The sequence below is a fragment of the Mytilus edulis genome, chromosome 11, assembly GCF_963676685.1.
Source record: "Mytilus edulis chromosome 11, xbMytEdul2.2, whole genome shotgun sequence".
In the NCBI taxonomy this organism is placed as follows: domain Eukaryota; kingdom Metazoa; phylum Mollusca; class Bivalvia; order Mytilida; family Mytilidae; genus Mytilus; species Mytilus edulis.
In genome coordinates, this window is record NC_092354.1 from 39,928,706 (window position 1) to 39,954,496 (window position 25,791).

At 31.2% G+C, this 25,791-nt stretch overlaps 2 protein-coding genes across 2 annotated transcripts; both read right to left on the bottom strand.

Annotated features, from left to right (window-relative positions):
- Positions 1-614: 614 nt before the first annotated feature.
- Positions 615-8,150, bottom strand: LOC139494841 (ficolin-2-like). Its single transcript, XM_071283006.1, has 5 exons — positions 8,040-8,150; positions 7,230-7,348; positions 5,800-5,896; positions 5,351-5,518; positions 615-911 (listed from the first exon to the last, which is right to left on the bottom strand). The coding sequence occupies exons 2-5, from the start codon at positions 7,341-7,343 to the stop codon at positions 673-675; spliced, it is 618 nt and encodes a 205-aa protein (XP_071139107.1). The 5' UTR covers positions 7,344-7,348; positions 8,040-8,150; the 3' UTR covers positions 615-672.
- Positions 8,151-13,991: 5,841 nt separating this feature from the next.
- LOC139494252 (prion-like-(Q/N-rich) domain-bearing protein 25) lies at positions 13,992-22,502 on the bottom strand. The gene is made up of 9 exons (XM_071282422.1): positions 22,493-22,502; positions 21,795-21,877; positions 20,737-20,808; positions 18,768-18,897; positions 17,001-17,083; positions 16,149-16,220; positions 15,194-15,320; positions 14,243-14,362; positions 13,992-14,053 (listed from the first exon to the last, which is right to left on the bottom strand). The coding sequence occupies exons 1-9, from the start codon at positions 22,500-22,502 to the stop codon at positions 13,992-13,994; spliced, it is 759 nt and encodes a 252-aa protein (XP_071138523.1).
- Between the last annotated feature and the right edge of the window lie 3,289 nt (positions 22,503-25,791).

The following is a 25,791-nucleotide window of genomic DNA, read 5'->3' on the forward strand; positions in this document are numbered from 1 at the left end:
TTCTGTAACATACTTCAAGTCTCGCGAGTAAAACAGTTTTGTAAGTTTTTGAACAAGATATATTCTTGATTGGCATCAGAATATTTCGCCAATGATGTTGATAATATTTTCCTACATCTCATGATAAGCAGTTCCATAAGATATATATTCTTTTAAAGAAAACGACCAGGCACATATCATTTTTAATGCATAAAAAGAATAAAGATTTACACATATTCCACTAGAATTGAGTTGAGTGAAAATATTGTTTGAATTTTTTTTATATGTAATATTCAATCGTGTTTAAAATTAAGTCGCTATAGCATTGTTTCCTTTGTCTCATACCAAACACCTGTTGATCATGACAAACGATGTTCAACTCGGTATTGCTGGAACTGAATGATAAATCAGCGTCACAAAGACATGTTTGATTTTCCACATATAAAAGAGGGCGAAAGATACTCATAAATCAAATATAAACTGACAACACCATGGCTAAATAAAGAAATAAAAAGACATACAGACAAATAATATCACACAAGCACCACAAAAGAGAACCAATTACATAATCATCCCCCATTAGATGTATTAGTTGTAATATCTTTAAATAGATGAACATGCACCTGATACAATAACTTTGTCTATTTAAAGATATATTAAGCTATCTATCCTAACAAATCCATAGAACGAAAATCATGTTCTTCGGATCATTATTAAACTCTTTGATATAGCAGATCCAAAGTGGACCCAATACATATGACTTGTAGGACCATTGTAAGGTCTGTTTAAATCTGAGTAGTCACAATTGTTGAACCACCAAGCACTTTTGTTACCTTCTGCACAACTACCACTGCTTTTATCATTATCTCTGTCCTTAGTGGAAAATGCTTGTCCGTTTGCGTTACCGTCACCTGATGTATCAAGGGCGTCGACTAAAAAAAAAGTTAACAACAATTTCAACAATTTCTACAAAAAAACCAACATTACCGTCTTTCTTATTTTTAAGGTAGCACTACAGTCTAACAGTGATTGTTTTAAGATATTTTTTTATCACATAATTTTGAAGTAAGTATTATTCTGAACAGTTTGTAAAAATCCAAAAATCATTATCATATCACAACAGGGAGTAAATTGATAATGAATTTTTGTAAAAACAAACACATGGTAATTAATCTAAATATATAGGCATTTAGGAGGGGCTAATATGTCAATCATCTGTTTATGCCAGTGTCCAGTTGTTAATCACTGGTCACAAGATAAATAGTGTGGTCTTATCTAATTGTATCATGTGTATTGCAACAAAAGTAATGTATATTCATATGTATACATCAGGGCAGAAAAGATGGAGATTACCGATACCGGACTACTCCGATGTTCCGTTTGTCTAGACCTGTTTTTTTCCCCTTTATTTTCGTGTCATGCCTCCGTAACTATGGCAACAAATAATCTAACACCGTATATATAGAGGAATGGTATGAGTGCCAATGAGAAAACTCCCCATCAAAGTCACAATTTGTAAAAGTAAACCATTAAAGGTCGAAAAAGGGCCTTCGACACATAACATTTGCTCACACCGAATATCAAGCTATACATGCTATATAGGCCCAAAAAAATCACTAGCGTAAAATCATTTAAATACTAGGAAAACCAACGGTCTATTCCATATGAAAAAAACTAGAAACACTTATGAACCAGATCAAAAAACGACATAGTCTAAACATATTTATTCATAGTGGATTGGAAAAAAAGTTATTGCAACTTATATCAATCCCTTTCGAATTTGTGGGTACGAGTGCTGCCTTGAAGCAGCATTATCCTACACTTTTTCGAAATCAACAAGAGTGTCTTTTACATGTTTTACGAGCAAGATATATGGCTCCCTTTTAACACGGGTCAGCCATTTATCGTCCCCTTCCGACTGACTATCATCGTTTCTCAAGACCATACTCGCAAATGGTGTACGTCAAGGGAAAGCCGAAAATTCAGGGGTATAAACACAATTCAAAGCTTCAAATAGTATTGTGTTTGTATGTAAATGTCACTTCTACCAGTGTCTGGAAAAAGAATAAGGAACGAATGGACATTCAGTTGATTCCACATACAAAAACATCGTCTGCATGTTTTACAAAGGAATATACATTCGATTGACCAAAACGATGTCCACAGTAAAGGCAGAAACTATTTACTCGTGTAGTGGTATTAACCATATGACGATTTGTGAAAAAATCTAAAAGGACTTCTGTAATATTCTAAATTTCTGTCCTTCTCTGAAATTATTTCTATTTATTTCAACCCTTTATACCACCATTCCCCATGTCAAATTGAAAAATCGTCTAAAAGAAATATTTCGCAATGATTTTCAATATAAAATGGTGGCAATTAGTTGTTTTGGGATACCACATGGCATATTTTGTGAATAGTGAAAGACAGAGTAAAACACGCTACACCGATGAACAAATGATCAGTATATTGGAGTTTCTTATTGACAACACAATTGTTGAGGTTAAATTTTCGGTATCCTTAAGGGAACAAACCGTGAGCTTCTCCTTGTCGATCTCGAATTTGCGATTTGAATTTTGCTTAGATCTCTGATTTTTGTTAGTTTACTTTCTAAAGTTTTTTTCGTAAGATAAAGGAGAGGCTACGATGAGACCTCGTCTTTTGTTCGTATTCAAACTCCTTTAGGTCATTTTTTAGAAACAACAAACAAAAAATCTATGTCAATTGGACATGCTTTGATACTATGACTGCCCTTGAATTCTTTAATTTAAAAGATTACATTTTGTTCGCTTTGGAGATTCCGTATCGTCACGTTATCAGAAGTCCACTGAGGACTTACTGTGCACCACTTATTGGTGACCTGTTTCTGTATTGTAAGGAGTTCAATTTACGACTAAAATCAGCAAAGACATCTGATACAAAATTTTAAAATTACATTTAGATATTTTAATGAAAATTGGCTCTCAGTAATGACGACTTAAGTGTGTATACTATAGAGATTTATACGTTTGAACTATTAATAACTGTCCCTTCCTAGATCTTGATATATGTGTCATTAACGGGTAGCTTAATAAAAAAATTATGATAAAAGAGATGATGACGTCACCATCTTATGGTGTTTGTATATCTCAAATAGTATGATTTACTCGCGTAAGAAACAATGTATTAAAGTTTACCGAAAAAAATCTATGTATAACTTTAAAATTATAACACCAGAATTTTAAATAACACAAACTAGTCAAAACATTTACTAAATTTTGTCATCGGTACAAGGCAATCATTCTTAAATATAAATCAATACGCAAACATCTTATACGCTCAGGTAGTTCAAATCCGATCTGATATAGTAAAAAGTAAAATCACAAAAATACTGAAATAAGAGGAAAATCCAATCGGAAAGTCCATAAGCACATGGCAAAATCAATGACAAAACACATCAAAAACGAATGGACAAGAACTGTCATATTCCTGACTTGGTACAGGCATTTTCAAATGTAGAAAAATTTTGAATATTCGTTACAAAGTACAAACATTTCGGCATTCACCTCAAAAGTTAACAATACCATTAAACAGACTTATCAAGAACGTATATAGTTAGATATGGCATATTTTGGCTTTAATCATGTTAATATTGATTCACTTATAGGGTCTTTAAATTTCCATTAGAACTAAAACAACTTGTTGCCATGATACGGGTTATGTTATTCTTATATATTTTTGAACGGATACATTTAAATATGACATATTTTGGTTTTAATATTGATTCACTTATAGGGTCTTTGCATCAGAACTAAAACTACTTGTTTGCATGATACGGGTTAAGTATGTTCTTCTAATATATTTTTGATGCAGACATAATCTGACAAAACCTTTAATTGAGATCTGGAGCTGACATGTCAGTAACTACTAGTAGTCCTTTGATGATTTATGTACCATTGTCATTTTGTTTAGTTTCTTTTGCTACCTACTCTGACATCGGACTCAGACTTCTTTTAAACTGAGTTATACTGTGCGTATTGCTGGGTGTTTGTTTTTTCTACATAGGAAAGAGGTATAGGGAGAAGAGGGAATCTTAAAAACATGTTTATGTTAACCCCGCTGTATTTTTACGTATTTCCGAAGTCAGGAGACTCTGGCCTTTGTTATTCTTGTAAGATTTTTAATTTTTAGTTTCTTTTATACATTTCGTAGTTTAGTATGACGTACATTATCACTGAACTAGTAGATATTTTTGTTTCGTGGCCAGCAGAGGCACGACTCCGGGTGCAGGATTTTCCAGATATATTGAAGACCCATTGATGGCTTTCTGCTGTTTTGTACTCGCTGGTCGGGTCGGAATTACTCTGTCGGGAATATGTGTACGTATTCAAGAGTTTTGTTTAACATTTCTGCACGAGGACGTCAAATGTCTGAACCAGACTGAATCAGTCTTGCGATTTTTTTTTGTAATAACTTAAGACACTGAGTACGTGCGCAATACATCTACAAATGAAGCTAATCTGCTGTTCGATAGCATATAACAAACAAGGACGAACTAATGTTTAAAAAGATATCATCGTAAATGCGAACTTGTTAAGCTTATGTGATATAACAAACTAAACAATACTGACTGCTTATTGCGAATAATTAATCCACATTTTGCCTTTGTCAATGTTTGAAATATTTAAACCACATACAGTCAGTGTTTCAATTTGTACTTTCTAATCGTACCTTAAACCTAGTTGTTTCACTTTTTTAGTTCATTCAGTTAAGAAAATTGTTATTTTTCTATTATTAAATGAAGCTCTTGTTTCATGAACAGTGATCTTAGGATCTTACGTTGCAGTGTTTTCTCTCTCACTATCTCTTACTATTCATGTTAAATCTTAAAGTTACAGAGCCCGAGGCTAGTGAAACATAAGAAGGGCTAGTCAAAATTTTATTCAAAACTAGGTATTTTTTTAATTTTAATTGTCAACAAATCCTGATTTTAATTATTTAAAGCATCAACCTGTCTAGTTGATTGAAACAATAAAGCGATTATTTAAAAAATAAATGTCCTTTATATTAACACGCCTCATGTCAATTTGTTACCAGTCAACGGTTTAGTAAATTTGATAAAAAAATGTTGTTTTATCTTTTTCATTCCATTACAATTTTATAGATGATATTAAAATAATGTTGCAGTCCGTTCTGTTTAACATAGATATAGTTCGATAATAAGGGCCTTGTAGTAATAAGCAGTTTCACTCATTCTTTACTATATATTTCATTTCTCTTGCTGCTGTTTCATTTATTGCAATGTGTCTGAGTTTAGAGGTCTAAAGATCAGACGATTTAGTATATTTATCTTTCGTGCACTATAAAGGGAGAAAAGGAAAAGGAAACTTACAGCCTGCATTTCCTGTATATCCGGTGACAGTAAGAACATATTTATTCATTTCATCTGCTAGACTAAAAGTTGAATAATTTCCCCATTTGTGTTCTCCGTTGGGCCTCTGCATGTCAATGCTAAGTTCGTGATGACCGTATGTAGATATCAAGTGGATATTATCATTTCCTATATCCAGTAAAGAAAAAAATGTGTAACATATACGTGGCCTTCATTTATCTATAGTATTACATTATAAGTTTATGTTGGTTATGATTTTGTTTATCTCTTTTCCAGTAATCAAAATTGGACAATATCAGTAAGTTATTAATAATTGTTTACGGGATGGTATTTTCCCGATTTTCTATGATCTAATTTGTGTTTGTTGTCAAAGTTGTTAATTGTGTACGCATAAACAATATGTTCCTGAATTATTTCCCTTTCAATTAAAGTAAAAATCGGAACATTACCGAGCCAGTATTCCCCATACGCCGAACCAAATCCATGTTTATAATCATTCCACGTCCGATAGAAATCCACGGAGCCATTCACTCTACTCTGAATCACCTGTAAACAGTTTATTTAGGCAGAATTATCTAATGATAACAGCCAGTTTGATGAGACCAACACATTTAAAGTTTCATTTTTAGGCGAATATGTCATAATAGTTATCAAAAGTCTCATCAGTGACGCTCATATCAAGAAGTTATAAAGTCAAACTAGTGCAAAGTTGAAGAGCATTGAGGATCCAAAATTCCCAAAAAGTTGTGCCAAATACGGCTAAGGTAATCAATCATAACAATCATTTCAGTAAATATAGTGAAATAGTATTGCATTAACATTTTTCAAATTCTTCGAAGGAAATACATGTCTAAATGACAACTTCCATTCAGTAACCATGGTAAATAAACTCATCATAGATACTAGGATTGGAATTTTACATTACGTCAGACGCGCGTTTCTTCTACAAAATACTCATCAGTGACGCTCGAATACAAAAATGTGTAATAATTACTTACCTCTGAAAAAAGAGGGACGAAAGATACCCAGAGGGACAGTCAAACTCATAAAATTGAGAATGGAAAAGGGAAATGTGTCAAAGAGACAACAACCCGACCATAGAACAGAACAGCAGAAGGTCACCAATGTTTATCATGTTTATAATCGTTTGATATGTTTTGGTCTACAAAGTTCATCATGTATGAATAACGCAAAGACGGGAAAGCCATATATTATTACAACAATTACAAAACCAGAACAAAATAAAGCAGATTGATATTTTTTTTTAAGAAAAAGTAGTTTATGTATTAAAAATTTGAAAAAAATCCTATTTGTTTACTTTTTTTCTTTCAAATATTTCGAAGATCAATCTTCCTTTAGTAGTTGTGTAAAAACGGTGTATTTTGTTAATAAGGTTTAGTGTGTGGTCAGTTAATTACAATTCTGTCGTGTGAATCAATGCATTGTTCAACAAAAATTCATATTTAAAACTGTTGTACAAGTTATAAGTGAATTTTGGTCAAATTTTGTACAAATTGTAATTTGTACAGGCACGTTTTGTACAAATTATAATTTGTACAAAGTCAAAATACAAATTATAATTTGTACAATATTTTTGTACAAATTACAATTTGTACAAAATGATAACTTGTACACAACATAATATATCATAAACTTAGTCTTCTGTGCACGATTTTATCATTTTGTTTATGTCAAATTTAAGGTTGAAAATTGTATAAGAATGAACCTTAATCATCTTGACAGTCATCATTGAAAACTATCTCTTACTTATAGTGTTTGGAAATATCCTTTAAACTGTTTGAAGGTTGTATCGACAGATGGCCATGCTGATAAAGATATTATAAAATTTTGTAATTTTCAAATTCATCCAGTTACTAACCGTCCATTTTTTAGTCTGTCGCATTATACAGTACACAAGAACAGCTCTATCACCACCGCCAGGATAAATGGTGTAAACACCGTCTTTACTATGTGGGATGTCTTCACATTCCATTTTCTCTAAAGAAATTAGTTTAAATACAAATTATGTTATGTCAATATTTATCTCTCGCAATGTTCGTTAGAAATGGTAAAAGGTCCTTTTTATTGTTTTTCTTTTAATATAGCACAAAAATAAGGAAATATGCAGCAGTATTACAGACAATCAAAATCAAAAGTAAATTGTCCAGATAGCCTAAAATTAGATTGGTTAAACCATTTTAACATGCTTATAATAACCCCATGTGCAAATCTAGAAAATGTGTCGTAAAAAACAAACAAACAAACAAAACAACAAAAAAACATAAAAATCTTAGAGAGCCTAGTTAACGTCAGCATGACTACTCATTTATTAAAGAACATAAAAAACTGCAAGTAATTTGAAGATGAGAATGAAACTATCAATGGTAGCAATATCTATTTGATTTATACATCAACTCAAGAGAGAGAAAAATAGAAACACATCTATGAGGCCAGGTTTGTTAACTAACATCATACAATTAGATTTTGAATTAATTTCAAGCGTTATTGTATTTCTTTAACATATAAAATTGAGTGAGGTTAAGTACATTACGATCACTTCATGGCATGCATGTCTTGTTTTAAAAATTGGGTTTTCCCGTTTCCCGGATATAGTCAAAATCTATCCATTTCTTTAAATGAATATATCATACAAAACACCAATATTTCAAGAAATAATAGAATAACTTACGTGTACACTGTGACCCATCCAATACTTCTGTTTGAAAGCATTTACACTTATTATCTATACACCGAAAAGCTGCTTTACATTCCCCATTTTTACTGCATGTCGAATTAAAAGGCTTTTCTAAAACAATATTCGTCTTGTTATTGCTATATAAAATAGTAAATCATGAGGACAACCTTGGAGATGAAATGACAATTAAGAGTGAAAAAAGCTGTGTTATATGATATTACCCTTTTATCCTCGAAAGGAAATGACGGAAAATGCATACACAAGTGAAAACAAAACCTGTTTTCACCGCAGTAAATGACAATAAAATAAGTTAATAAATGAAAAATATATCAGCTAAGATATAAAATTAGAATACGAAATAACAAATACTTATAAACCATGTATAACTCCGTGACGATGATAGGATAAATGAAATTTAATATAGTGTTTAAGTAAAGGATATAAGCCGATAACATTCAATTCCGCAGACCTGTTCACTATTTTACAGAATGAACTATTCGAGGCTTACATGATACATCTTACTTAAAACATTGTTAAACGCGTCAAAAAAGGTGAAAAAACAATAGACAAAAAGAAAGTAGACCACATGTGTTGCTACATGACGATTAAGACACATCGTATGTGTATTATTATTTTGGCGTGCGCAAGGATTACTCTAGATATTTTCACTGAACACCTTTAAATGTGTGAGTGTTTTAAAATTAATAAAGAAGATGACCGTATATTCCTAATGCGAAAAATGAAGAAGGTGATATCGTTTATAGTAATAAAATTTAGTTCGTCGTACGTTCATGAATATTCATGACATGTGACCATTTGTTTGCACTTAACACTCACTTAAAACCCGTGCGGTCAACTTTCTGGGCATCGACTCTCGCTATAGCCTACAGAAGAGACACGTGTATTCACGGATGATTTAATGTGAATTTGTAATTGGAATTATGATATTATTGGTATTATGTTTGTATTTGATACATACATGCATTATATAGAATTAAAGGTTATAGCGAGTAGCACACCTACATTATGTCGTTTGTTCTTTGTTAAGGCCATAGAATATAAATTCTTTATATTCGGCTGAACTTAGTGAGGGAGAATATAATTGTATGTTTTAAACTTCGGATTAAAATCAAATGTGTATAAACTTAGAATGCTGTAAATTGCTCAAGGATAAAATGAACTTTTGATTGGTTGTATTTAAAAAATAGTTTCATTGTCAGTGCAATGTTTTCAATTAACGCCTGACTTCATTTATTAGCTATCAAATTTATGAATTGTTTTTTAGTGATGTAAGGACTTTCTTTTATTTTTGGAAAATATGAAAGATTGTGATTTAGAAATTGAATGAAACAAAAGTACAATGAAATAGTTAGAAAAGTTTCCTGATTGTTAATATGAATGTAGATCAAGTAATATTTTAGCGAGGATTTGTGTTTGTTTGTTTAGGAGCAGTTTAAATCAATACATTCCTGTACGGGAAACTTTTGGTTGATAATTCATGGATTTTTTTTTTATCAAAATGTCTGAACCCAGTACTGCAGTTACTACTTATATTTGTAAAGAAATATTGAATATTACATCTTCTGACATCAGACTCGGACTTCTCTTGAACTGAATTTTAATGTGCGTATTGTTATGCGTTTACTTTTCTACATTGGCTAGAGGTATAGGGGGAGGGTTGAGATCTCACAAACATGTTTAACCCCGCCGCATTTTTTGCGCCTGTCCCAGGTCAGGAGCCTCTGGCCTTTGTTAGTCTTGTATTATTTTAATTTTAGTTTCTTGTGTACAATTTGGAAATTAGTATGGCGTTCATTATCACTGAACTAGTATATATTTGTTTAGGGGCCAGCTGAAGGACGCCTCCGGGTGCGGGAATTTATCGCTACATTAAAGACCTGTTGGTGACCTTCTGCTGTTGTTTTTGTTTTTGTTTTTTTTCTATGGTCGTATTGTTGTCTCTTTGGCACATTCCCCATTTCCATTCTCAATTTTATTGAAATACAATGCTTTAACATTATATTTAGAACTTAAACTAAAGTCCATTGTCCAATGATCTGAGATTATAAAATACAAGTAGTGAAAATAAAAAGATGAATATATTATTCAATCTTTTTTTCTTGCATTGCTTTGAAATTATTTGTTTTGTTTAAGTAAAAAGTTATCAATTTTCCCATTTTTTTATGTGTTTTGTTATTTGATTTTGCCATGTGATTATGGACTTTCCGAATTGATTTTCCTCTAAGTTCAGTATTTTTGTGATTTCACTCATAACGTTAACGGTACATATCTTACTGTATCAATAAAATTCATATTAATTTGATTTGATTGTTTGTTTCAAAATTTAATTTTAGTCATTATTTAATACGAATCCTTTACAGCTTATTAATGTGCTTCGAGCATTTATAACTTGTATATATAAACTCCTTATTTAGGACTATAAAAAGGCCTACATAAAAGTTTAATCCTTTACTAAGAACATGATTTCATTTATTCTTCACAAATAAGAAACACCTAATTCCACAATTTCATTGAACGAGAACAGTTTGCTATATTTTAATGTATTGATTGTCCTTGATTGGCATGGACAATATATATCTACATATCTATAGGCGAGTTAAAGGTAGTAATTGAGTGGGCAGTATCAAATGCAATTCATGTGTTTGTTAATTTTTACACCTTCTGCAGGAAGGTAAAAAAATGCCCATCAAATTCCAAAAACGATATTATCTTTCTGAAACATAAATTGCATTTAACTTTTATATATTATATAGTTGATGCCAGGCCTTAAAACTTTCCAAATTGTACAGGTAAGCATGTACACAAAGTAGTTTGTTATGTGAAAATATAATGACTGTCATCATTTGTTATGCTGAATCTTCAGATTGTTTGTTGACCTTGTAATGTGACATGATCTATCATTCGTTAGAAGCATTACTTTATATTTCATTAATTTTAATTGTCGCTTAAAATGATGTAAAGATTAATAAGAACAACATTAGTGGTCAATTTCGATAACTAAAGACGGATGAAGATATAAATCTTTTGAAAAAAGAAATACATAGAAGCAAAAATAACACTTACAACGCGCATTATCAACCAATTGAATTAGTGCTGGAGGAGACAACCCAAAACATTAGAAAAATGGCTGTGATATAAGTATTGAGAGTGTTAAAAAGCAATTTGAAATTGATTATTTTTTTTCTCAAGAAACCGTTATAATAATTAACAAAACTATTGTTTTAGGAGGTGACTTTAATATAATGTTTTATATTATTGTCATTTATTCTTTTGTTGTATTTGTTTTCGCATGAAGAAACAAATTGACGGAATTGATAGTTTTTTTCTCCAGTTATTGGACTATTATTTACTTGTTGGAAACAATTGTACTTCAGTGTCCAATTTTTTCAAAAGGAGGGCACTTGACGATAACATAATGGTTTCGTTCAAGTAAGTGATAGTCCAATCACTGAAATAAAGAACTTGTACAACAATAGAATGACGTCACTAAATTTTTTGAACAACTGATAATAGAAATATGGGAAACCATAATAATAAAGAAAACAAGATATACCTTAGGATAGTATATAAAGAAAAATAGACTACATTAAAAGGTTTCCAATTTTTGATTTTAAACATGGACATTTTACACAATTTGATGAATAATATGTAATATTATACATGATTTTTTGGTTTCGTCTTCGATAGACCGATTCATGCTATTAAAATATTGATTTGAAGCTATTTTCATTTGGTAAAAAAAACGAATAATAACATGTGAATAGATAATACAAATCTGACACTTCACTGAAATTCATAAACTAACCATATTGCGTCAATATACCCATAAAAGATACCGGGCTTCAAATTCGTTTATAAGACGATATAAAAAAAAAATACACCTGACTCACAAGTGACACTCGATTCAAACAAATTAAACGGAACAATAAAGTACCAAATTGAAAAGTACTTGCGACTTGTATTCCCGCAGGTTTTCCAAAGTATAGCTACAGCAAGATAAGTAATACGGGGAACAAAATTCGAGATATTTTGAAGTATTTAAATTTAGCTAAACAATTGAACTATAAACAACTTTCAAACTAGTTTGGGGTTTAGTCTGCCAGGTTTCCTACATTATTTCCTACATTAGAGGATGCATGTAACAAGTCAGGAATATGGCACCAGTTTTTTTTTTTTATTCGTTTGATGTGTATATTTTTATTTCGCCATTTGATGAGGGACTTTTTGCTTTGAATTTCTTATTTTTTTATTTTTTTTTCATACATATGTTAATTTACGTTTTTTGATTAAGTTAAGGCCTTCCAATTGATATTTTATCGTGTGTTTTTCTATGTTGTGATGTTATACTATTGATTCAGAAAAGGGGAGAAGGTTCGGTAACATAAAAACGTTAAATCCAGCTGCAAATGTTTGCACCTGTCCTTAGTAAGGAATCCGATGTACAGTAGTTGTCGTTTGTTTATGTAATTTATACTTGTTTCTCGTTTCTCGTTTTAAATATAGATTAGACCGTTGGTTTTCCCGTTGAAGGGTTTTACACTAGTAATTTTGGGGCCCTTTATAGCTTGTTTTTCGGTGTGAGCCAAGGCTCCGTGTTGAAGGCCGTACATCGACCTATAATAGTTTACTTTTATAAATTGCTATTTGGATGGAGATTTGTCTCATTTGCACTCATGCCTCATCTTCCTATATCTATATTACCATATCAATGTTAAATTATATCATATCGAATGTATATTCCTGTTTTTACTACAGATAATATGAGAACATTGTTAATCATAAACACTAACATATATGTAGCAATACTCAGATGATCGTTTACATTTAAACTTACTCTCCAGGCAGACGGATCCAGTCCAATAATCTTCACGGTCACATTTACAGATATTGTGAGTACAATACATTGTATTTTGACATTCTTGAGAAAACGTACATGATGTGTTGTAAGTTTTTTCTGCAATGAACACGATAAAAGAGACAAAATATTGATTGCAAAGATGTTTACTGACACAATCATTTTTATTATATCATCTCTATTAATATGAATGAAATCTAATTAGACAAATTGTTTGAGGTTAAATATGTTTTAAGAGTTTGAAAACTTGATATCCTTATCCTGATAAATGTAGAAAAAGGGAGTCGTGTTTCTAACTATTCGAAAATGTATCCGTCTTCAGAATAACATTCTATATTTTGACAATCGTTGGAATTAAGAAATGAAGCTTGAATTTTTCAAACGAATTAATATAAAACAGAATTCCACGAATCAATAACTGGTTTATCATTTTCTGGAATTTTTTTCTATATAAAAAAAATTGGTTATTATTTGATTTTACATTTGTATATGAAAGCAATACAAATTTATCAATTTGCAAACTCAGTGCATTCATAAATTATGAAGGTTTCATGATTATTCTTTATCTTAATTCTGAAAGTTATAATATTTGAAATTGTGATTCCAATAAAAAGTACTCAAACGTGTTAGAAAACAATTTCCAAACTATTATTTTTGTCAAAAATATTATAAGTAATAAACTGGCATTTATAATTGTTGGGAATAATAATTTATCACTATTCCTAATTAGCAGTATTTCAGTCTTACTCAGTGCACACAAAGACCCATTCCAGAATGTGTTGTTGGTACACATGCATTTATTCTGCTCACATCGCAAGTACTTCTTACACTGGTAATCGTTCGTACATCTTCCATTTACCGGTAGTCCTACATTTGAAGGTTAATTTAAAATATAAATGTTTTAGTTTTAGTTGATTATCTTGTGACTTAACCCTGTGTGTTTATAATAAATTAGATGCCACAATCTATTAAAGCTCAGTGCCAAGAGTGAGTAAGTTTACTATGCTTAACTCATTGAAGACACATATATCTAAATGTAAGGCCGTACCTTGACCTATAATGGTTTACTTTTATAAATTGTTATTTGGATGGAGAGTTGTCTTATTGACAATCCTACCAAATCTTCCTATATCTATAAGCAGGCACATTGATTTATGAAACAGACACATTATAATAAAACAAATAGCATAGTCGAAAATAAATTTAATTATCGACTAAGTAATAATTAATATAAAAAATATTGGAAATTCAAGTATATTCATGAAATATTGAGTACCAAAATCAGACAAATGTTCTAAAATATTGTAGCTACAGTACTTACTTTCAATGCACGTGTTTGTATTCCAATAAAACTGTGCAGAACACTGACATAAACCAGATAGGCAAACTAAGTGTCCACTGCATTCATTTATGGTTGAACAAGAGGAGTTTATGGTTTTCTCTGTTTCAATGGAATATAAGAGATCCAAAAACTGATGCGTACAAAATGAAAATCAAAAAAATAATTGTGTAGATGTATCTGATTGTCATGTGTTTTCTTGTGCTTTTAAAGGAATATTATTCAGATAAAATTAAAATAGTATATTATCATCTAATATGCGAGACTTGACTGACCATGAATACATGATTTATGTTCCAACATCCGAAAATACAACAATCAACGGATCAATCAAATCATCAAGAATGCTACTATGTGTAACCAAAAGTGTCAATAAACATCTCGAGAGGTATTCAAAATACATATTTGAAGGATTTACAAAGATTCTAGAAAGTTTGAAGATTAAAGACAAATCTTTTAAGAGGAAGATGTTTTAATAAAATGACAAAAGTGAATTGGTATTTGTATTGATACATTTACATTTGTCCCTAAAAACGTCGGTTTATGATAAGTTGTATTAGTGTTTTCAAAATTAGCAATTGAATAATCGTTCCAACCATTATATGTCTAAAACCTGTGTCTATCTAGACGAAATGCATGTTTAAGTTTTATCTGGTATCGTTATATTTTGTGTACCATTGTTGGTCTGTTTGTCTTTTTAATTTATAGCCAAGGCGTTATCATAAAATTGAGAATGGAATCAGTCTATTTTCGACTTACGAATTAAAAATCCATCTAGTATATTTCACCTCTTTTTAAAGACGTGTCAAACTATAAATATTCATACTAACTCATTAATGTGTTTTTTCTTTTGATTATGGAATTTTTCGTTTTGAGTTTTCTCAGATTTTTGGGTATTTTACTTATCAGCTCAACATTTACAAATGTACATACGTGTATTATTATCACATTGCAAGTCATGATTACACATTGCAGTGCCAGAACAGCATGATTCACATTCTTGGTGAACACCAGCTATCAAACGACGACCCAAAATATTAGTATAACCATGAGTACAAAGCTGAAATTAGATTTTTAAATACAATAATTATAATATCCGCTGATGATGTCAATAAATTAACACTTATTAACATCTTATATCGTTGAATTAATTTTCACTTTCGGGAGATAAAGACATCGCATTTAATTAGACTACATTTTTTAAGTACTTATTTCAATCACATGTCGTCAATTTCTATATACAATAATCGCCCGTTGGGGAGGTGTATATTCGAAATAGTCAACCCTAGTAACGATAATTGTACGAGGACTTAAGCCCGATGGGAATAACCCTTACTCAAGTGAACAATATCAGACAAGCATCAACTCAATGGGCCATAATTGTTTTATGATATCAAACGAACGAATGACAATTAAAAGTAAAATCTTGTAACAGATTGTCAAAACTATTGTGGGTCTATTGACATTTCACGTATGTAAAATAAAGGTAGAATCGTACAGTAAAATTCAGATGTCTTTAAATAGGACCGTTTACAAGAGATATCGTCGGCACTAGATGACCCAAATCTTGTTTGATCTTGTTTCTTTCTCACTTAATAATCATTGATACACTCCTAGCCTGGCTGTTGCAAATTTTTTTTTTTTGTTTATCTAATTTTAAGTGACGTCATACCTTAAAGGGAGTTCACTTGTAATCATTGAGGTTCGACAAGGATTATTAACAGAGGAATAATACCGTTGTTCGATGGAGTCTTCTTTCATAACAGTGTTATTCATCATGGAATTATAGGATTGTTTTAGAGTTACTGCACGTCTTCTTCGTTTTCGACTGTTCAATATTCATTGATATTGGTGGCCAGTTAATCCCAAATGAAGAAAAAGTACTTACTGCCGAGTGTTTGCATCCAACGTCATATAAGTGTTGCTTTGAAGCAGTGCTGTATTTATGCAGATAGCATATCTTTTTTGAAACACAAACAATAAGCATTAGATATTGAAGACCTCAAACACAAATCAAATCTACATCATGACTACATTGGTTCTGTTTTAATTGAAATTAAAAGTGTTTTTTTTTCTAATATTACACTAATCCAACAAAAAACAATAACATATTTATGATATAGCGGTTAACATATGTTTTGCAGCTATAGGCACGTGCATTTGCTATATGTCAATTATGTGATATAGTTAACAAACAGTGGGCGAATTTAACAGTAACAATAATATAATATTGAAAAAAAAGAACAGCGTTCCAATGTCAAAAGTGTTGCTCATATTACAAAATGGGAATGAAGGCTTGAGAACAAATGCAGTGTTATTTTTCATATAGTTAATATATCAAATTTAAAAATTATAATTAATCGGCCTGATTTGCAAACTTGTCTGAGACATTTTATAAACATTAGACAAGAATCATATAAATCCGAGCGCAATTAATATTTCCAAAGAACATATTTCTTTTATCAAATTATTGATCGGAACTGACTTTTTAACTTGTTCAAACAATTGTTGAGAGAAACTATGCAAAACGCTGTTAATAACTATTGAATAAAAGAAATGAAAAATTGAAACATCGACGAATTACTAAATCATGAACCTGTTTTGTCAACAATTATCTTTTTATCTAAATAGGAAATTTAAAAAAAAAATGCTCGACAAAATACACAACCCGGAAAACTTCAAAAATGTTTATGTACGATGTCACTTACATATGTGAAGTAAAAACGAGATATATACAAACCTCATCTTTACCACAGGTTGTTGTATTTTGGCACATTCGAGGATCCTCAATTTCGCTGCATGATAAACATTTTTGCTGTGGAACTAGAATAAATGCAAATGTATAAGATCAGATGTAAAAAAAACTGAATGACACAATTATATTAACACATATATTTTCTAGCTGTTAACGACGGTCTCAAAGGCATACGTATATAACATAAATGAACAACTAGTTACAGTTTATATATACATATGTCATGTCGTTAAATTATCTTTCTTGTTGTTTAATTTTTGTAAGTGTTCAAGTGAATTCTTTTTCAAATCGTTTTTGACAGCTTGTATAGTTTAAAGTGCTTTGTACAACCATTAGATTGATAGTCAACGACTAAGGACGGACAAAATTCAAAATTTACTTTAGACGAGGAAATATTTGTTCGTCCTTTGACACGAATAGTCCTTTCGGCTTAAAGTACTACCTGGGCTATCGGTAAGAGACAAAAACAATCAAAACCTAGGAGTAAACAAAGACTCACAAAACCAAAGGACATTTACATCAACAGTTATAAATAATAATTTAGAAACAACACGAACTCCACTAATAACCGGGAGTGAAATCAGGTGCTCCGGAAGGGTAAGCATTTCCTGCACCGTATACGGCACCCGTCGTGTTATTTTTTTGTTCAGTTGATGGAAGTTTATTATGAATATCAGATATGATTTCTGACACACTTTTGTCATAATGGCCAATCAGCTCATGATGGTGACCGTAAAATTTCTTGAGTGATGATCTTAATTTGATTGATTCATAACCCTATCTAAGCAACTTTTGAGAAGGCAGTATTCCTCGTTCAACAAAATCAACGTACTTTGAGCTAGCTCTAGAGTAACGTATCAATTGAGACACATATCCTCCATATGCTGGTGCCGCTTGGATGTTGCTACACAGAAATGGAAAGTTGACTATAGGAAAATTAAAATCATCGCGTTTGTCATAAATTTTGGCATTCAACCTACCATCAGTAGTCATTTCGAGAAAAAGGTCTAAATATGAAGCAGATTTATCTGTGTCGGTAGTATTTTTAATTTCAAGTTCACTTAGATATATTAAATGTAATTGATCACTGAACCTATTATTATTACATGTATTAAGAGACAGTACATCATCAATATACCGGTATTCTTTGACCACAGGTTATTGAAAAATATATGAATAATCTATCTGTTCGCGTTTTTTGATCAATAATATTAATATTTTTGTCTTAAGATACACGCAATGCTTTACAATTCGGTTTGTGGAAACTTTTTTACAATTGAAAAACCCTATCGAAAAATGACAGAATTTCAACAACCAACGACAGAGTAAATCGGAGATGAATTTAGCTATTCCTATAAGGTCCTTTTTGGCAGTAAAGCCAGTTAGATAATTCTACGCGTGTGGCTTTCAAATATTTAAGTTTGAGCTTTTCTAACTGACTTTTAAAAATTCAGAAAAGACTGCTCACGCATTATAGTTTAAAACCATCAGACACTTATTTTACGATTTATAAGCAGAAACCACGAAAAACTAAATCGAAATTAAAAGTTACATGAGTAAAAAAAATGTGTTCTTTATTGTTATATTTATATAGAGCTAATTGGGTCTCTTCTTTAATAATTTTCACACATTAAAACTACGAAATATAATATAAATAAAACTAAGAATTTGTCAAAATGAAAATTTTTTAAATTTTGTTATACCTGAAAGTTACTTTTTTTTGAAATATTGGGAGTTGAATTTCATACGTACCACTAATTGTATCATTACAGGAAAGACGTGCATTGCATATATCAGTGTTGTTACAACATTTGTGACACAGCACATGACTGTGATCACTTCTCTTGCCAAATATGTTACCAGTTAAATCTTTCCTACATAACTAAATTTAAATAATTAATTAATTATATATATACCCGTAATAACTTTATAATAAACAGTGTGATGATAGGCAGTGGTCTTATTCACTAACACTTCACGCCGAGACATCTTTTTTTTATTACTATTGAATCGTTTACTATGTTATTTTAACATCCTTCTCTTTTAAATACCAAGTACATGTACAATCAAAGACTCACCTCCAGAAAATATTGTGGAAAATGTTTTCGTCGAACATAAACGCACTTTAAATAAACTTATTATATTAAAGGAACAGTATTTTACACAATTCAAATCTCTTAAAATTTATTTTAAAATGACAAATCAAATTAACAAACAAACACTGATAAATTGCTTTAGGAAATGATCGAGCAAGACGATTTTGTCAATAGGTTTTATGTATCTGCTCATGCTCGCATGAGTAAAAATGTCACAATCCTGAATATTAAATAATATAAAAATCGGTAAAATTGCAGATCGAACCACTATTTTAGATGTTGACTTTAGCAATTGAATTTCAATGGCATGTGCATTGTTATACACCATTTTGGCTGTGGCAATTTTTAATCAAATATATAATTCGTTTAAAAAAGTATAGGAAAAAATTTAAATTCACGACGGGTTCTTCAAAATCAATGTTGTGTTAGATACAATATTGCATTTTATCCTGCAATAGGGTGTTCTACTATACAGCCCTACAGATATCGCTATGCTGTATCTGTATACTATACAGATATCGCTTTAGAGCTGCGCCTACTGCCGGAGTGAGTATTGTATGAACCTGCGTGACCTTAGAATGTGTATTGCAGTCGCATTCCAATGACGTATCAATTGCAAATTAACGATTCCTTTAATACGTTCTGTTTGTTTTCAAACATTTCTTTTTGGCAATAAGAATCTCACACCAGATAACATACACACATGAACAGCAGTCTTTTCTACGATGATTACTATCGACTTCAAAACTTGAATGCGTATGATTGTGTATCAAAAACAACCATGTCAATTTCAGCATGCATGTTTAGTGATTGTCGAGTCTGAAGCGTAGGACAACTCGTACACTCCTGTTTCAAATTGGACAATGTTTTGATATTTGTTTTTACTGTTGAAATTAGTTGTTATGTTGAAATAGATAACTATTCACCTTGAGCGATGTATTATTCTTGACCATTCGAGATTCTTTTTTTGTGAACCTGTCTTCAGCTGAATGTGTGATTACTGTATCGTTTTACTACACGGAGCTCAAGGGATTTCAAATCGAAAATAAATGCAAAACATGTGTTTTTGTGTCTTTCAAAACACAAATAATATACAGAATTAATTGCAGGATAAAGACAATAACTGTTTTGTGTCTTCAAATATCAGCTGTATTTGTACTCGGCTCGAAACAGGTGTAATAGATCGCTAAAAGCTCGCATACACCTTGTTTTCTAGCTCGCTAAAAGCTCGCATACACCTTATTTCCTAGCCTCGTACAAATACAGCTAATATTTAAAGACACTAAACAGTTATTGTCTCTATAATAAGCATTTTTTAAGCAAGTGATTGTTGTGTGAACAGTAAAATCATGTGATATACTGTAAACTTACCAATCCCGTGTAGAAACAAAAATGTAAATCATCGCAAATGTGTTAACTTGGATCTCTTATTTGAAAAATATAAGGATTAAATCACCGCAAATTTTACAAAAAAACGTATATGCGACATAACATATCTGCGAAAATACGTCGGTTTACAGTATGTACAGTATTAAGGTTAAGCGGACATTGTTTTATACAATGATATATTAATGTATACATTACCACCAAAGCAGTATGATACGTTCAATTAAGTTAACACATACCTCGGGCAGTGCACATCCAACATCATACCGATATTCATTCCTGTTTGTGGAATATTTTTGGATGAAACAAACCTACAGATATCATGATTATTAAGACATAGAAAACTAGACGAGAATAGTTGTGTTTTTTTAATCAGCTACAAAACTTAAATGTTAAACTATTACTATTTTGATTTCAACATTTACATTCTAGTGTCAGCATAACAAAAAAGGTTGGTCATCTCTGTGTCAACAAATTATTAAACATACACATTTAGAAACATTTAGACCTTTTTTAGAAGTTATGAATTTGTCTGAATCATATTCTTACTGATATAAATAGATTTCTAATTTGTCTTACATTCTTGAACATAATTCTGACACTTTCAGAACAATTCAGACACTTCTAAGAAATTCTTAATGTGTCTGAATCAAATTCTTAATGATTCAGAAATATTCAGCAAAAATTCAGAATTGTCAGCATCAATTCAGAATAGAAATATGCAGACATCATTCATCATGTAAGACAATTTCAGCAAAAATTCAGACATTTTTAGACAAATTCAGACAATATTCAGATTTTTTTTATGAGGTTCCGTTAGAGCTTGAGTACCATGTAGTAATGATTTACACGAGAAGACATTATTATCCGTATTATGTCAACATGGTATTTTATCTTTTTTGGTAGTAGTTAATTTATTTTTATAATTATCATTTTGTTGGTTTCTTCTATTAACTTAGACTGGAAAATCTTCTTGATAAGTTTTTCTGTGCTTTTTGATGTATGTTTGTTTATTCTACATTGGCTAGAGGTTAAGGGAAGGGTTTTAAAACTTTGCACCTGTCCCAATTTAGGAACCGCTAGCTTTTTAGGTCTTTTATTTTAAACTTTGGTTTATTTGCATGTTTCGGAATTTTATGACATTGGGCTGTTCCTGCATTTTGGTCGGGTTATTATTTCTTTGACACATTCCTCGTTTCCATTCTCATTTCCATAAATTGGACAGAGAAAATAGTGCATTCAATAAATCATACACGATATACAAAATACACCGATAAATTGTAAGTTTGCTACTTACTTCATTATTTTTACACATTTCATGACCTGCACAAAATTCTCCATCAGCCAGATTACTGCAGGATAGACAAATTGTTCCAGATTCTAAAACAAGTTGACGAAAGCTTGTTACAAACCTTGATAATTTTGTATGGGAATCCGAAAATATGCTTTTGTTATACTGTACGACACATGGTTAGATAGGTAAAGGGAACGGTATGTGTCCAGGTAAAACTATGTTATCGTTTTAATCCAGTAATCTATTTCTTTACAATATGTCTAAAAATACTGTTTCCGAGGCAAATTTAGTATAGTAGATATTATAAAAATCAATATATACTCACTTGATTCCTTAAATACACACAAAAAAACCAGAAGGGCAATCCAAATCACTGTAAGATGAAAAGAATGACACAGAGTGAAGAGTCAGGTTTATGATACGAAATAATGCATACTATGACAAGTTTGTAGTTTATAGCTGTGATAATAAACTGCCCGGTTCGCTATGTCATATGTCTTTCATATAGAAAAGTGACACGTAAAGCTGGACTATATTTCAATCGGTATAAAATAATCAAATCACCAGTGAAGCTATGTAATGAAAAAAAAAATATATCAGTGCTCCAATGTCTCCAATCAATGCACATATTTTTATATTTCAAAGGGAATAAGCTCCAACATAGTAAATTCATGTTACTCATGTAGATTTTTATGACCCACCAATGGGCATTATGTTATTGGTCTGTTTGTCTGTCTGTCCCGCTTTATGAAAAAAGTGTTTGGTTGAGGTAGTTTTTGTTTATTATAAGAAGATCCAAATAATACATAATATTGATAGTTTGTTTGAAGGCGCTTGTGAAAAGGGAAGTTCCACAATTAACCAATTGGCTAATGAGGGGAAAACCCTTTTTAGCATAATTAGGTGGGCGGATTCGGCAAACCGTACGTTTATACATTTTCACTTTTGATACGTTCCTAAGAATGAATTGATACCTATTCAAATGAGTTAAAAGGGATAGAGTTGTAAAACGTAGCAGCTAGTAAGAAACTATCTTTGTTTTATATATAATAATACAGTAATATTTCCAATGAGACGATACCAAAGAGACGTAAACGCTAGGTCGTCGTACGGCCTTCAACAATTAACAAAACCCATACCTCTTAGTAAATAGTAAACAACAGAAGGCTCCGACAAAATTAAATTTAAAGCTTTCTAAATGAGAAAACTAACGGCTTGAATAGTGTTCAAAACAATAAGCGTAAAACAAATAGAATATACAGTCACAAACAACAGACACTGCAGACTGTGGACTTAACATTCGCAGTGGTGTATTGTTCAGCGCAGTATAGAACCAACTATAATAATTAGTTAAAATGTACTTTACCTATCAGATCGATACAAAGCATTGTCGGCAGGTTTATGTCAGAACGCAATAGGTGATGTAACTGGTAGCAAACACATCTCTTTTCTTTATGCCAACAACAAAGACTTTTAACTTTCAAATTTTGACATACGCAAGTCTTTTTTCTGTGTCAAATTTTTAACTGTATGAAACAACTTTTAATGTACAAAAACATATTAGTCAGAAGCAAAGATACTTTCCAGCCTGAATTAATGTTTAGATGTTTCTTTATCAAAACATTCGAATGTATATATTGTGTAATTGTTTGTCATCAAAACACTTTATACAATCATGTGCAACTCAACCAAGCCAAAATTACTGTACAAAAGGCTCCTCGATATAACGACGTTTCTACCTGTGCTACATGAAGTATAGAAATACGTTCATTATTTTTTAATATTCAGGCATATTTTCATTTGGAAATGTAGTTCGTTGTTTTCTTTAATTGTTTATCAGTTACTGCCATGTTTATGCATATCCATTTTGTTATCTTTATATAATATCAATTTCACTTAAACATTTCAAAATAGTAACATTATAAATCACAAACCTGAACTATCAAGCATGATAATACTTCTCGAGAATTGTTTGGTTTTGAAATGCATGAGGTGAATGTATGCTATATAATAGATAAAGTGTAACTATAAAAGACAGGTCACTTGTGTCATTGATAAGGCAGGCATTCGTAATAACTACAGATTGTTTCTGTACATTTTGTATCTCTTGGGTCAAAACACATGATCAATACTTTTGCAATACGTTAACCAACAATTCTACTGAGATTTTTCCTCATTAACGTATACCAAAAGATATCCACTTATAAAGAAAAACCATTATTACTATTTCTAATTTTTTTACATATTTGCTGATAATAATCAAATAAAAATATAAAGAAACATTCTGTATTTAATAGGCTAAGATGCCGATCTTGTGGTATTCAACTTCTTGTTTGTGTAAACTAGCATATCAATTAACGAAATCCAAATGTGTTATACAGAAACATAGGCGTTTGACAATAAAATACAAAGTGTGGCGAGGATTAACATATGGATAAATGAGATTCAATGAACGTATGACCAATTATAACATATTTATTCGAATTCGAAAATATGCTAGTAATAACATTTGACTGCAGTTAACGTTATGGTATTATCCCAGAAATAAACGATTCGTCTCAATGAATCAATATCAGAAAAAAGCAATTGCTAATAATTTTGCTTAAACGTTTCCATAAAACATCGCCGTAACCGATCAAAACGGACATCAGTGAAGTAAAAGAGGGGCGAAAGATATCAAAGGGACAGTCAAAGTCATAAATCGAAAATAAACTGACAACGCCATGGATAAAAATGAAAAAGACAAACAGACAAACAATAGTACACATAACACAACGTAGAAAACTAAAGAATAAGCAACACGAACCCCACCAAAAACTAATGGGTGATCTCAGGTGCTCCGGGAGGATAAGTGCATCCTGATACACATGTAAGCATTACATCGAGTGATGTTTTTTTTTTTAGTTCAATCATTTGATATGTAGTTAATTGGTTTAGTTTTATACTGCATGAATGGACATTGGATTTTGATTATGGAATTAAATTTGCTAAACTATCGTTATTGTATATAAACTAGAGGCTCTAAAGAGCCTGTGTCGCTCACGTTGGTATATGTGAATATTAAACAAAGGACGCAGATAGATTCATGACAAAATTGTGTTTTGGTGATGGTGATGTGTTTGTACATCTTACTTTACTGAACATTCTTGCTGCTTACAATTATCTCTATCTATAATGAACTTGGCCAAGTAGTTTCAGTGGAAAATGTTAGTAAAAAATTACAAATTTTATGAAAATTTTAAAAAATTGACTATAAAGGACAATAACTCCTTAGGGGGTCAATTGACCATTTCAGTCATGTTGACTTATTTGTAAATCTTACTTTTCTGAACGTTATTGCTGTTTACATGTTATCTCTATCTATAATAGTATTCAAGATAATAACCAAAAACAGCAAAATTTCCTTGAAATTACCAATTCAGGGGCAGCAACCTAACAACCAGTTGTCCAATTCATCTGAAAATTTTAGAGCAGATAGATCTGGACTTGATAAATAATTTCTCCCACTGTCAGATTTGCTCTAAATGCTTTGGTTTTTAAGTTATAAGCCCAAAACTGCATTTTACCCCTATGTTCTATTTTTAGCCATGGCGGCAATCTTGGTTGGTTGGCCGGGTCACTGGACACAATTTTTTAACTAAATACCCCAATGATGATTGTGGCCAAGTTTGATTTTATTTGGCCCAGTAGTTTCAGAGGAGAAGATTTTTGTAAAAGATAACTATGATTTACGAAAAATGGTTAAAAATTGACTATAAAGGGCAATAACTCCTAAAGGGGTCAACTGACCATTTTGGACCTGTTGACTTATTTGTAAATCTTACTTTGCTGAACATTTTTTCTATTTACAGTTTATTTCGATCTATAATAATATTCAAGATAATAACCAAAAATAGCAAAAATATCCTTAAAATTACCAATTCAGGGGCAGCAACCTAACAACGAGTTGTCCGATTCATCTTAAAATTTCAGGGCAGTTAGATCTTGACCTAGTAAACAG

What these genes read in the sequence shown, in the direction of transcription:
- LOC139494841 (XM_071283006.1), bottom strand. Translation starts at nt 7,343, where the DNA reads ATGGAATGTGAAGACATCCCACATAGTAAAGACGGTGTTTACACCATT. An exon ending in GACAGACTAAAAAATGGACG is followed by an intron (nt 5,897 to 7,229) that starts GTTAGTAACTGG and finishes AACTGTTTACAG; the next exon opens with GTGATTCAGAGTAGAGTGAA. An exon ending in GTATGGGGAATACTGGCTCG is followed by an intron (nt 5,519 to 5,799) that starts GTAATGTTCCGA and finishes TACTGGATATAG; the next exon opens with GAAATGATAATATCCACTTG.
- LOC139494252 (XM_071282422.1), bottom strand. An exon ending in AAATGTGTAAAAATAATGAA is followed by an intron (nt 20,809 to 21,794) that starts GTAAGTAGCAAA and finishes TGATATCTGTAG; the next exon opens with GTTTGTTTCATCCAAAAATA. An exon ending in CTGTAATGATACAATTAGTG is followed by an intron (nt 17,084 to 18,767) that starts GTACGTATGAAA and finishes CATTTATTCTAG; the next exon opens with TTCCACAGCAAAAATGTTTA.